The 15,234-nt window shown below is 43.9% G+C and overlaps 1 protein-coding gene and 1 long non-coding RNA gene across 2 annotated transcripts in view; one reads left to right on the top strand and one right to left on the bottom strand.

Annotated features, from left to right (window-relative positions):
• The window catches only part of LOC308322944, a 447,594-nt gene that overhangs the window by 295,580 nt on the left and 136,780 nt on the right, over window positions 1–15,234 (top strand). The gene's annotated exons all lie outside the window — the stretch shown is intronic.
• On the bottom strand, window positions 483–830 carry LOC308322897 (transcription elongation factor SPT4-like; the record flags this gene model as incomplete). The annotated part of the gene is made up of 1 exon (XM_080774386.1): window positions 483–830. The coding sequence occupies one exon, from the start codon at window positions 828–830 to the stop codon at window positions 483–485; it is 348 nt and encodes a 115-aa protein (XP_080630512.1).

The following is a 15,234-nucleotide window of genomic DNA, read 5'->3' as shown; positions in this document are numbered from 1 at the left end:
CTCTCTGGAGGACTCGTCATGTCTTCACGGCGGTGTCTCTCTGGAGGACTCGTCATGTCTTCACGGCGGTGTCTCTCTGGAGGACTCGTCATGTCTTCACGGCGGTGTCTCTCTGGAGGACTCGTCATGTCTTCACGGCGGTGTCTCTCTGGAGGACTCGTCATGTCTTCACGGCGGTGTCTCTCTGGAGGACTCGTCATGTCTTCACGGCGGTGTCTCTCTGGAGGACTCGTCATGTCTTCACGGCGGTGTCTCTCTGGAGGACTCGTCATGTCTTCACGGCGGTGTCTCTCTGGAGGACTCGTCATGTCTTCACGGCGGTGTCTCTCTGGAGGACTCGTCATGTCTTCACGGCGGTGTCTCTGGAGGACTCGTCATGTCTTCACAACGGTGTCTCTCTGGAGGACTCGTCATGTCTTCACGGCGGTGTCTCTCTGGAGGACTCGTCATGTCTTCACGGCGGTGTCTCTCTGGAGGACTCGTCATGTCTTCACGGCGGTGTCCCTGGACTTGTAGACGACGTCTCGCCCCTTCAGCTCGGCCACCACGTCGGCGGGCAGCCGGCCGCTCACCGACACGGCGTAGACGCCCGGGCGCAGCGTGTCCACGCGCTGCCAGCGCGCCACCCAGCTGTCGGCGGGGCTCATCATGGCCACCACGCCGTCGAACGACGAGCTGGTGGCCTCCAGCACGGCGTCGCGGCGGCCCTTCAGACGCAGCTCCGCCTCGCAGTTGTTGCAGCCGTCGTACTCGAACTGCTCCGCCGTCTTCACCAGCGAGCACAGGAGGCAGGCGCGCAGCTGGCGGATCTCGCGGGGCACGGTCTCCATTGTTGTTTGTGTTTGTGGGGGGCAGGTCTCGCGGGTGGGCAATGCAAGTTGTTGCACCCTGAATGTCCAGGTTTAAAATGTGCCGCTGTGATGTCGCTATGATGTCACTTGATGCCATGCCCCAAATGTGGAGTTCCATGTGACGCCAGACTGTTTACACAAGCCACCTCATCATGGTTCTCTCATTTATTGACTATAGAGCGTTGCAGTCCCGCCCCCTTTCAGAACGACGAGTGGCCCAGGAAATGATTCTCCATTAATTTTCTCCTATAGGCTTTTCAAAAACAATTTATTTAAAGACCTTTTAAGCGTCGTACGAAGGCAACTCTTGTCGTGACAAATCATGGACCAAACAAATAATTAAAGAAGAAAAACAACAACAAAAGTGTTTTTTTTCTACTTTCTGGCCCAAAAAGTTGTGTTTGTTGTCCTGATTTGTCACGACAAGAGTTGGCTTTGTACGAGGCTTAAACGTCTTTAAATAAATACTTTCTGGAAAAGTCTATGAGGAAAATGAACGGGGATATATCTGCTATTTTTCAATAGCTAAAGCATAAGATAATGCTAACACCAAAATGGTTTCCCGCCCCAAAACGGGTTAAGTGTGTGAGGGTCTCAAGACTTCCGCCTATTAGGGGGATCTCTGGATTGAGACGACATGTCCTTGGTGAAGAAATGAGCTCTCTGGGGGATCCTGGTCCTTTTTATATAGCTGTTAGAGCTATTGAGTGAACGACAGCAGGAGCTTTTAAAAGGGAAGATTGGTATTTTTTACTTTATTTTAACACTATAGGACAAGATCGTACATGCTATTATTATAAGGCACCCCGTGGGTGGAGATTCTGACCTTCACATGTACATCATTTTTGTTTTGATTGTATTGCTGTATTGTTCTTTCTGCTTTGGCAATGTAAAACGTATGTTTTCTCATGCCAATAAAGCCCTTTGAATTGGGTGGATTGGAACGACGTATACAATATTGTGTGAGCTTTCAAAGATTAGTGGAAAAAAGGGGGGGATAAAGATGAATTAATTCCGTAGTCAATGTGTTAACACAACGTGCACAATAAACACATTATTAAAACACAACGTGAAACAATGAACACATTATAAAAAATAAAAAAAGGAATGAGCTCCAATATTATACACCAGAAAGAGTGTGAAAATAAAGTTAGTTTGGCTACAGAGCTAAGCCTCACTAAAAGGCAGAGTCTCATATAGTAAAGGCTCACTGGCGTTGGCAATAAAAGCTCATAATAGCACGTCACGACCTGCTATTTTTGGAAGTTCTCTCTCTCTCTCTCTCTCATGCGGTTTCCTATACGTACGCTGTCAAAGTGTCAGTCAAGCCTGCACCTGCAGGAAATGGCTGTGAGGGGTGTGTGTGTGTGTGTGTGTGTGTGTGTGTGTGTGTGTGTGTGTGTGCGTGCATGTGCGTGTGTGTGCGCACGTGAGACAAGGAGAGGGGACAGCAACAGAGACAGAAGGTGACAAGGACATGAGGAAGAAGATGAGGAGGGGAGAGAGAGAGAGAGAGAGAGAGAGAGAGAGAGAGAGAGAGAGAGAGAGAGAGAGAGAGAGAGAGAGAGAGAGAGAGAGAGAGGAGGGGGAGGAGGGGGAGAGAGGGAGGAGGGGGAGAGAGAGAGAGAGAGAGAGAGAGAGGGAGGAGGGGGTGCTTGTCAGAAAGCTGTTGTCAACATGTCAGCCAGTTGATGGTGCATGCTTGTTGCCAGCGTGCACATCCTGCTCTCTGTGTGTGTGTGTGTGTGCTTGCGTGCACGCTCCTCATGCACAAGATGAAGTAGGTTTTTTTTACAGTAAAGGAGAGAGAATTACTCTTAAGTCTAACACAGGCTTATAAGGTTAAAAAAATGGCATGTGTACGCATTTATAAACTTGTACATACAGTCACACGCCATCCATCCAGAGGGCCACTATAGTTCCACACTCACTCCAGAGGGCCACTATAGTTCCACACTCACTCTAGAGGGCCACTATATTTCCACACTCACTCCAGAGGGCCACTATAGTTCCACACTCACTCCAGAGGGCCACTATATTTCCACACTCACTCCAGAGGGCCACTATAGTTCCACACTCACTCCAGAGGGCCACTATAGTTCCACACTCACTCTAGAGGGCCACTATATTTCCACACTCACTCCAGAGGGCCACTATAGTTCCACATTCACTCCAGAGGGCCACTATATTTCCACACTCACTCCAGAGTATCCAAGTACCTTGCATATTACTGTCGTAGCAGAAATAGCTGATCTACAAGCTCAAAACGCACTGCATTAACTGTATGAACTGAATAAAATACATTGGACATAAAAAAAAGACAACAACATTGTAATACTAAATTAGCTGAAATAAAAAATATATCAATGTTCGTATATTAACCTGCGGGCCGCGTTAAGTGATGGTGGGGGCCGCATGTGGCCCCCGGGCCGCCAGTTGCCCAGGTATCGGATAGTAGCCTGGTTAATAAACCAGACTAATATCGCACGGACCGCGGGATATTAGTCTGGGATTTCATTTCCAGGGCGGCGGGTTGAAACATTTTCTCTTTGACGCAATTGGTCAGAGCTGCTGTCAGTCAAAGGTCTCAAGCATTGAAAGTCACTGTTCCAAAGCCCGCCCATATTGCATACCGTGTCCCGATCGGCCGCCCCATTTCTCTGGTGTAGGAAATGGGCGTACAATTGAGCCTCTCCAGACCGTAATCCGCCGGCAGGCAATTTTTTTTGCCAACGGCTGATTCGGTCTGGTTTATTAACCAGGCTAATCGGATAGACCCTTGAGATGCAGATCTCATTGTAGAGAGAGAGTCCTATACACATGAATAAAACATAACATAACACACACACACACACACACACACACACACACACACACACCAATCACTTCAATCAGACTCACAAATCAACCTATACTTGCAATCAGTATGCAATCAGTATTGCAATTTTGCTATAAATTGCCATTTTGAAAATAATAACCGAAAACCGCCTACTGTATATATATATCTACAAAGCTCTCAGTGCTTCCTGAGAGCTTTAACCTTTAGTAAATTCTAGCAAGACTAAAACATAATTGCCCAGACTCTTATTCAACAGAGATGGCGAAAGCAAACATTCTTTGTTCTGTACTTATACATATAATTGTATGGTACTGTAGCCTACAAAACGGTTTTGTGGAGAGACAGGAGTCAATACACTGTTACTAGTGCCTTCAAATACAGTACTTTTACCTTTCAACCGACAGAAGGCAATATTAAAGAAACTGTAAACTGGTTAAAGGGACACTTTAGAACACTTTCATGGGGGTCTTTATGTGTGTAATATGTGGTTTTAGATATTTTAGATTGTAGCAGTGAGCCTGTTGTCTCTGATGTCATGGACACTGGGCTCACTTCCTTCCTGGACTACATGTTGTCTCAGTAAGACAGCTCTCCCCCCTATCCACAAGGAGGAGCAGTGCACCAAAGAATGATGGGAATTGTAGTCCAGGAAGGTAGTGAGCCCAGTGTCCATGACATCAGAGACAACAGGCTCACTGCTACAATCTAAAATATCTAAAACCACATATTACACACATAAAGACCCCCAGGAAAGTGATCTAAAGCTTCTAAACGTCATTAACATATATTCTTTTGCAAAAAGGGTGAAGTGTCCCTTTAATACGTACAGTATGTGTACCGTCACTTTAAAAGCGTCATTTCGTTTCCCCGGACAGAACTGGTTGGCAGGTTATCAATACACTTTTAGACCGACATGTTTGTGCCAGCGTGGATGATTAGATTTATGTCTTGATCGCCTCTTGTTTAACCCATTTAAGGCCTGACATCGAGAAAAGAAAAAAAAAGTCTTCTAAATCCTGACAGTTTTCTGAAATACCTCATGTTGCTATATTAGTGGTGCCCCATCTGAAAATATGTTGTTCCAGGGACCACCCCCCCCCCCCCCCCCCCCCCCGAAGCAAAGATTTGAGTTAAAAATGTTCGCTCTGAAAGAATATATTCATAGATTTTCAAAAATTCACATTTTTTCAAAATAGCAGACCTACAAGCTCGTAGATCTGCTATTTTTCAATAGCTAAAGTATGAAAAAAGCCCAAAATGGGTTAAACATGACGTCATGGGCTGCTATGCTCGAAAACAGGCTTGATAATCGGATATCGAGCTCCATCCCTGTCACGTGACGTCACAGACCATTTGGTTGCCCTACTCGTAAGATATTTGACTTTTCAAGCGCATTCATTCAACACTTTTCAACATGTGTTAGGCCTACTTGGATTACAGACCACAGTATGCCAGGCTGGGGAACTGCGTCTCGGGGACGCTGCTGAGCAACACGGCTAACATGGGACACTACAGCATGCAGAGGAGAAGTCATAACAGAACCATCTAAACACTACAGCATGCAGAGGAGAAGTCATAACAGAACCATCTAAACACTACAGCATGCAGAGGAGAAGTCATAACAGAACCATCTAAACACTACAGCATGCAGAGGAGAAGTCATAACAGAACCATCTAAACACTACAGCATGCAGAGGAGAAGTCATAACAGAACCATCTAAACACTACAGCATGCAGAGGAGAAGTCATAACAGAACCATCTAAACACTACAGCATGCAGAGGAGAAGTCATAACAGAACCATCTAAATACTACAGCATGCAGTCATAACAGAACCCTTTAAATACTACAGCATGCAGAGGAGAAGTCATAACAGAACCATCTAAATACTACAGCATGCAGTCATAACAGAACCCTCTAAATACTACAGCATGCAGAGGAGAAGTCATAACAGAACCATCTAAACACTACAGCATGCAGAGGAGAAGTCATAACAGAACCATCTAAACACTACAGCATGCAGAGGAGAAGTCATAACAGAACCATCTAAATACTACAGCATGCAGAGGAGAAGTCATAACAGAACCATCTAAATACTACAGCATGCAGAGGAGAAGTCATAACAGAACCATCTAAACACTACAGCATGCAGAGGAGAAGTCATAACAGAACCATCTAAACACTACAGCATGCAGAGGAGAAGTCATAACAGAACCATCTAAACACTACAGCATGCAGAGGAGAAGTCATAACAGAACCATCTAAATACTACAGCATGCAGAGGAGAAGTCATAACAGAACCATCTAAACACTACAGCATGCAGAGGAGAAGTCATAACAGAACCATCTAAACACTACAGCATGCAGAGGAGAAGTCATAACAGAACCATCTAAATACTACAGCATGCAGAGGAGAAGTCATAACAGAACCATCTAAATACTACAGCATGCAGTCATAACAGAACCATCTAAACACTACAGCATGCAGAGGAGAAGTCATAACAGAACCATCTAAATACTACAGCATGCAGAGGAGAAGTCATAACAGAACCATCTAAATACTACAGCATGCAGTCATAACAGAACCCTTTAAACACTACAGCATGCAGAGGAGAAGTCAAAACAGAACCATCTAAATACTACAGCATGCAGAGGAGAAGTCATAACAGAACCATCTAAATACTACAGCATGCAGAGGAGAAGTCATAACAGAACCATCTAAACACTACAGCATGCAGTCAACTGTATCCACATGTAAATAATTAACCAGGTAGGTTAGCTTGGAACAATGTGCTAGCCACTAGCCAACATTTGTGCCAACATGAAAGGCATTGGAATTTGGAACTGCATGGTGGCTCTAGCCAATTAGCTTCCAACTCATATGGCTAACCCTCATGGCTACAGGCTTAGCTAACAAAGTTTGTAGCAACTCACCAATGTTTAGCAGAACAAACTCTCAGCCCTCAGGGATCTATGAGTTGATGGGCAAGGTGTGTGTGCAGTCTTTTAATATTATTTATGGTTCTAATTATTTGTTTGGGCTCTGTGCCTCTCTCTCTCTCTGTCATGGGGGACATCTTCAGTGAAGTGCAGCTTCTGTGTGAGTGTGGGGAGCAGAGAAGGGCGGGGCAAGCAGTTGAGGTGTGTCGTCTGATTGGGTGAAATTCACCTGTCAGTCTTCATGTCTTTGGCTGGCTATTTGTCAGCAGCATGACAGGGGGAGATCATGTTAAGTAGACTTGCTCCATTTATTCATTTGTAACCATGCAGTTTCCATGACCTGGGTTACAGAAGTCATAACAGAACCATCTAAACACAGCATGCAGTCATAACAGAACCATCTAAACACTACAGCATGCAGAGGAGAAGTCATAACAGTTAGTAAAAAAGTAAACATAATTAGTTATTTATGGGACTAATTATGTGCAATATAGTGACACCTTTTGAATATTTATTTTGCGTATTCATAATATATTTGTCTTTCTTTTATTGTATGCCTGTATGATGCTATGGGGTTATCTGAATTTCCCCTCAGGGATCAATACAGTATCAATCTATCTATCTATCTATCTATCTATCTATCTAACCCATTTTTGGTGTTGCATTATGTAATGCTTTAGCTATTGAAAAATAGCAGACCTACAAGCTCATAGCGCGCCACCGAGTGGCGCGCTATGAGCTTGTAGGGCTGCTATTTTTGAAAAATCGAAGAACGACTGACATAGAAACATAGCTTTTTCAGAAAACTGTCAGGATGTAGAAGACATTTTTAGAATCTGATCTCAGGTCAGAATGAAAACTGTCAGGATATAGAAGACATTTTTTGAATCTGATCTCAGGTCAGAATGAAAACTGTCAGGATATAGATTTTTTTTTTAGAATCTGATCTCAGGTCAGAATGTGTTAGTATCTTTAGCCCAATCTTCATGTCCGTCTCTCTGCGCTTAGTATTCATGACACTTAGTAGAACCGCATATATCGTCTCTGTCAGGTGGAAACCCCGTATGTCCAAAAGAACTGTTACTTTTCAGCGTTTCAAAATGTTTAATTTTTTTTTTCAAAAGCAGCAGATCTACAAGCTCAAAACGTATAGCCGCCGTAGACTAGTAGTAGGACGTTAGTTTTATCGCAAAACACGAACATTTAGAATAGTGGAGATAAGAGGTTTCTCACCGACTGCAGGATACGAAGCTCATGGAGCGATTGTGCATCCCGAGGGCGTGTGAGTGACACGCACGCACACACACACACACACACACACACACACACACACACACACACACACACACACACACACACACACACACACACACACAGACAGCTGTTAAAGTACCGTGCCCTCCGTTTGCCCCCCGTTCAGTGGTGGAAGTACTCTGTACTCTGTAGCATGAGTAAAAGTACTTATTTTACTCATTATCGCCACGAAGAACGTCCCATTGTGAATGTGTTTCGTTGGTCAATTATTTGAAAAGAACCAGCCCACCGCTATACATGAAGGAGTAGAGTGGCTGTTTGGCTGTACTTTGAATAGCCAAAGCATAAAATAGGGCTTAAGCAGTTCAATGTTTTCTAATATTAACAACAAATATTAATGATCTAATTCTGCAAAGTAAGTATAGAGTTTTCAATCTCTTGCAGTGCAGTAAATGTATTGCCTCCAAAGTGTAATTGAGTACTGAGAAATGGAAACTACTCAAGTAAAGTAAAAGTGCCTCAACATTGTATTTACTGTAAGTACAGTATACTTGCCATTCATAGAGAATTACGTAGTGACACGCATGCCTTGCAGTGCGTGCGTGCCTGCGTGCTTAAGCGTGTGTGTGTGTGTGTGTGTGTAAGTGAGATGGCCATTACCATGCCTTGCAGTGCGTGCGTGTACAGTAAGTGTGATGTCCATTACCATGAAAGCCTTTGCTGTCAGATTCACTTGGGTTCTAATGACATTTAAGCAACGAGGCCATTTAGAAAATGGTCCACGGCCATAAAAAAAATGGCACAACTACCCCGCATGAAGGGCACAGCGCACGCACACACACACACACACACACACACACACACAGTATGTGGAGGCCTGAAGGCTGGCTGATGAGGAGAGACAATTGATGGTGTGCCAGGGAGAGAGAGGCAGGCAGTGTGGACAGTATGGACAGTATGGACAGTGTGGACAGTGACAACATGAGTATACATGTATATGCCGTCAGGACGAAACCAGCTAACTCCAAACTGTTCATGTTTCAGGAAATGAAACAGTTGTGAAATCCTGTACTACCAATTACCATTTTGTGTGACCTTCATTTTTCTTCCCCCAGAGCCACAGGAAAACTCCCAGCAGGCACAGATTTGTTATGCATTTCAAATGATCTGTTGACCATAACTCGCCCTGCAGTTAACCCATTCTGACCTGAGATCAGATTCATACGAGGTTTCCACTGGACACACACTGGTCTGATTAACCCATTCTGACCTGAGATCAGATTCATACGAGGTTTCCACTGGACACACACTGGTCTGATTAACCCATTCTGACCTGAGATCAGATTCTAAAAATGTCAGTCGTTCTTCGATTGTTCAAAAATAGCAGACCTACAAGCTCGTAGCGCGCCACTCGGTGGCGCGCTATGAGCTTGTAGATCTGCTATTTTTCAATAACTAAAGCATAACATGATGCCAACACCAAAATGGGTTAATTAGGACAATTCTACAAGCTCGTAGCGTGGCACTCGGTGCCGCGCTATGAGCTTGTAGATCTGCTATTTTTCAATAGCTAAAGCATAACATAATGCTTGAAACACCAAAAGGGGTTCCTGTTCTATAGTGGTTCTGTGCCATTGACGTATTCTGGAGGACCGGGGTCCCCAGATGATTAGCTTAACGTGAAACATGATTTTCCCCCAACAGTAAACAGACCAACATAATGTAGGCTACAGTATATATATGTACAGTACACAGGGTATCTGCACATTCCTGAAGTATCGACTTATATGTATATATATGCTTATAAAAAAAAACGTTTCAAATGGGGGGAAAAAAACAGATGATTTCAATTGAATATTTAGACAAAGTCATGCAAGGGGAACTTTCTCTGGACTCCATGGGCTAAGAAAATAAACTTTAAAATCTCAAATCCGGTCAGAACGGCTGCTCCGACGTCGTAGTGTTAAGCACTAAGAAATCTGTGGAACAACGGTTTTGTGAGCTCCATGTAAAATGGCTATTTTCACAATATTAATCTGTGGAACTGAGTGAAAGTCTGAAAATGTTTTCTACAAGGGAACTCCAGGACCTTAGACCCTAGAAAAGGAGTGTCGTCAATCTTTCAAAAAATAATGACATTTTTTAAAAACTACATTTAGATTTTTTTTCCCCCAAAAAAATGAACTCTGCCATTTCTGAATAGCCAACGTAAATACAGTAAAAAAAAATGACATTTAAGGAGGAGGCGGAGACAAGAGATACAGTTCAGCCACTACGTGGTATACAGCATATTTTTATTGTCATAAAATTAAGTTTATACATACATATTTACTGTCTGCAAACAGAAATATACTATCCAATATAATATACATATCTAATATAATATAATATAATATAATATACATATCCAATATAATATAATATAATATAATATAATATAATATACATATCTAATATAATATAATATACATATCCAATATAATATAATATAACATAATATCTCTGCCTCACAGAATTGATGTCATAATGTCTGGGCAGAGGTCTGGCGCTCTTGACTGGAGTTAATTACCCCGTCATCGGAATGTACTAGCCGCCTTCAGCTCTTACTTTGAGGCCATGTTTACATCTGGCACGGTGAAGTCCACCCATAAAAATAAAAATAAAGTAAACTAAAAATAGGTCACAAGAACCGGAAATGTTGGTGAACTATATATAGGCCTATATATATATATATATGGCTATAATACAGTCAAAGGAGTCTCATCTCCAAAGACAATACGCAGGCCCTGGGTGGGTATAGCAGCCCCTGGTGGTCTTTTTACCCACCCTTCTATGTTTAAATTAATTGCATTACAAAAAATCTGAAAAACAAAAAGTAATCTATAAATTGGGTGCTTTTCTGAAACAAGTTCTTCCACTGTACAAATAGGGAAAGCCTTCCGATATGACCATGTATATCGTGTAATCTGTAATGTATTGTATACTACCGATTGTATACTTTTATGAATCCGTGCTCCAAACCATGTGATCATGGTCGTGAGTTAAATAAATGATGATGATTATGATGGGGGTTCGATCCCCGGCCGGGTCATATACCAAAGACTGTAAAAAAAAAAAAAAGGGACCCAATACCTCCCTGCTTGACACTCAGCATCAAAGGGTTGGATTGGGGGGGGGGGGGGGGGGGGGGGGATGCTCTTCCAAACTTGCTCTGGTTGCGCTGACTCTGTGGTTTGCCCAGGGATTCCCCGTGAGGAGCGTGCCCAACTGACGCCTTCACGCCTCTGTCTGATGGCCTCAAAAGTCTAATATCTCCCCCTGGTCCAGAGGGATATCCCTTTGGTCTAGTGGTTAGGATGTTGGACTGTCACGCGAGAGGCCCGACTTCGAATCCTGGGCGTTACACACGCACACGTCTGCTATATATAATATAATATAATATTAATAATAATAATGTCTGGAAAGGGCAGTTGTTTTACAGACGGGTAAAAGGGCAGGGGCTTAAGCCCCCTTTGATGTCCATGTGTGCACGTCCCAAGCAGGGGGGCCACGTCGATGTCCAGCCCTCAATCTATTCAGGGTCGACCGCCGTCTCCTTATTGGTGCCAGGTAGGAGACCCAAGGGTGGATTTGTGACCGCCGTCTCCTTATTGGTGCCCGGTAGGAGACCCAAGGGTGGATTTGTGACCGCCGTATCCTTATTGGTGCCAGGTAGGAGACCCAAGGGTGGATTTGTGACCGCCGTCTCCTTATTGGTGCCCGGTAGGAGACCCAAGGGTGGATTTGTGACCGCCGTCTCCTTATTGGTGCCAGGTAGGAGACCCAAGGGTGGATTTGTGACCGCCGTATCCTTATTGGTGCCAGGTAGGAGACCCAAGGGTGGATTTGTGACCGCCGTCTCCTTATTGGTGCCCGGTAGGAGACCCAAGGGTGGATTTGTGCGAGCTGTACAAAAGGACACATAAATATATACAATATGGGTCAATAAACATATCCAAGAGACACGATTCTACAAATAATTGATAATTATTTAAAAAATATGGTAGATTATGCTGTTTTTTGAGAAGCACCGTTTTAATAATGAATATTAAAGTATTGCAATGGAATTGGAAATGGGAAATCAATATTCATAAGCAAACTGGTTAAATCATTCATAACCTTCGTAAATTTCATGTAATGACTTCTTGAAGCATCAAATAAGATCACATAATATAATAATAAAGAATTTAAAAGGTAGGGTAAGTGATTTTCTTTAATTGGCTATGTTGGGGGTACTTACATGCAATGGGATGCTCCTCCAAACTTGCTCTGGTTGCGCTGACTCTGTGGTTTGCCCAGGGATTCCTCGTGACTCTGGTTTTCCCAGGGATTCCTCGTGGCGAGGAGCGTTCCCAAACACGAAGAGCGTGCCCGATGCCCCTGCGATGAGTCTGCCCGACGCCATCATGACCAACGATACTGATGACGTTCAGCGGCAGCCAAGTGACATCGACGTCGATGAGTGACTCCATCGTTGCTTCCAGTCGTCCCGGTTCTCCATACATCTGGCCAGCTCGTTGGTGCTTTGGGCTCCTGCGTCGTTCTTACGAGTACATCCACATACGGTTAATGTGGGGCATCCATACAGATGCTCCTCCAAACTTGCTCTGACTCTGTGGTTTGCCCAAGGATTCCCTGTGACAAGCGTGCCCAACACCAACTTGCTCTGCATGGTTGCGCTGACTCTGTGATTTTCCCAAGGATTCCCCATGACGTTCAGGTGCAAATAATCAGTCCCTGAAAAGAGCGTCTCCTTCAACTTGAAATGCCTGCTGACTCTGTAGTTTGCCCAAGGATTCCCCATGAGGAGCGTGCCCAACACCCTGCGAGCGTGGCCCCATGCCACCACGTTGAGACGACATGGGTCCGTGGTGGGCCTGAAAAGATATTAAGAACCAACAATCAGTCGTGTACTTGAGTGCAGTAATGTTGCGGTATTTATACGAGGGGTTCTAGCCCCTCCTATGGCCAGCTTTTGGTGTACGTGCACCAAATGCTTCTACCCCACTACATATCGGAGGAAAATATACTTTTAAACCCACTACATTCTGTACTTTTACTCCACGACAATTAGGCCTAAAACGTTAGTTTCTTAAAATAAATCACACCACTTCAGCCATAATATATATATTGCATTGTTGAGCTTAGATCCACCCTTTTGGAGTTTTAAAGCATTATGTTATACTTCAGCCGTTGCAAAATCTACAAGCTCTACAAGCTCATAGCGCGGCACCGAGTGCCACGCTATGAGCTTGTATGTCTGTGAAAAATAGAAACAACATATTTTGAGATTGGGGTCGGCGGCCGATTACATATTAATCTGGGGGTCCTTGACATGAAAATGTTTGAGAACCAACTGACATAGAAACATATAGAGTTGTTCAGAAAACTCAGGATTTAGAGGACATTTTTAGAATCGTCCTCAGGTCTAAATGGGTTAAACATTTTCAATATTAGACTTCCACTTGTAATAGAGTACATCATACTGCATCTACATTGCCGTACTGATCTTTTTACTCGAGTAAAACCTTCTCCAGCACTGAGAGAAGAACCATTAATTGGGCTAAAGATTATAGGAACTAATTCACTGGCTTTTTCAAAAGAATGTCACGAATAACTTAAAAAAAACAATCAAAGCACGTATAAGACTATTTAAGAAGTCTATAAACTCAGTTTAAACACAATCAGCTACAGGGATTGGCTGAGTGGACTCAGGTGGAGATAACTGACAAACACAAGGCATTGGCTGTGTGCGTGTGTGCGCGCGCGCGCGCGTGCGTGCGTGTGTGTGTGTGTGTGTGTGGGGGGGGGGGGCGAGATATCAAAGCAATTCCATAAGTAGACAAATATTTAAGATGTCTATAGTTCTCTCTTGGGCAATGGTGTAAAACAATCTCTGAAGCACTGAGGAAACTGTTGAGCCTCTCTTCGACCTATTTTCCAAACTTAACTACAGGAGCGGTGGTCTCAAAAACATAAGAGGAAAACCTGACCGAACACGACTCGCTCACTGTATATAACAAAATGAAGTCAAAACTTCTAGACTGAGACTGAGGGAAACATTTTCCTTTCATGTCATCATGCTCGTAAAGTGCTCTGTGCTCAAAGTGCACTTAAAGAGTTTCAGTCCTATAAGACCTTCGTCAGTGCTATAACGATTGTCACAGACAAAAACAATCACTCAAATGTTTTGCTTAACCCCATTCTGGGCAGGAACCCATTATGTTATCCTTTAGCTATTGGAAAATAGCAGATCTACAAGCTCACAGCGCGAAACCGAGAGGCGCGCTACGAGGGGGAACTACATATGTAGAGATGGGGGGGTCCGTGGCCCAACAGAGATAATTCTGGGGGTCCTTGACATGAAAAAGGTTGAGCACCACTGACATAGAAACATGGGTTTTTCCGAAAAATGTTTTTTTAATCGACCTCAGTCCAAAATTGGGTTAAGTAAAAGTATGCAGTGTGTAGGCACGGCAGAGAGTTTTAGGGCCTGAAATCCCATAGGGCACAGATCTACAAGCTGACAACGCGCCCACGCTGCGACGCGTTGAGAGCTTGTAGATCAGCTATTTCCAGGGCACAACCCAGCACTCATTAGCTAGTGGAGATGCAGGTGGATTGCCTGTTTTAATTGCAGCTCAAAAAGGCTTCAGAACAGAAAAAGCCAGAGCACGGGGAAACAAACCCACTGAATGTTCAAAGTTTCAGGTTGTGTTTTGGGTGTAATTGAGGTCATGGAAACCAAAAAGAAAATCAAGATTAATGTCATGAAACCATGTAAAGGAAGGACTGGGCCAAACGAGCACTTCACCGTTAATAACAGCCACACTTCAAAGACGTCTCAAAGATCAAAAGACTTACGGTTGATTCTTAGACACACCCGGCGTTTGATGAAGGCTGGAGGAGCTATAGGCTCTGTTCTGGAGGTTCCTTTCAACTAAGTAGATGTAGAAGTTCCACCCGCCCAAAAAAAAAATATGCAGAACAGACAAGTGAGAGACAGAACATGCAATATTCATGTCCCCCCCCCCCCCAAAAAAAAGATCTCAGGAAGGGTTGGATGCACGACTACAGGACTGAGCTGAACTCCCAACAGAACACCATCATGTCAGAGATGGACCTGAACACTGAAGGTTTAAAAAGACACACACAGGTGAACACAAACTGACAATCAGGACAATGATTGGCTACGAGACTACCAGGTGACTGACAATCAGCACAGGGATTGGCTGTCAGACTATCAGGTGACTGACAATCAACACAGGGATTGGCTGTCAGACTATCAGGTGACTGACAATCAACACAGGGA

Source organism: Protomyctophum bolini (assembly GCF_963924005.1).
Source record: "Protomyctophum bolini genome assembly, chromosome: 10".
NCBI classification, from domain to species: Eukaryota; Metazoa; Chordata; class Actinopteri; order Myctophiformes; family Myctophidae; genus Protomyctophum; species Protomyctophum bolini.
Note: the sequence above shows the minus strand (reverse complement) of the source record. Positions and strands in the feature narration are given on the sequence as shown.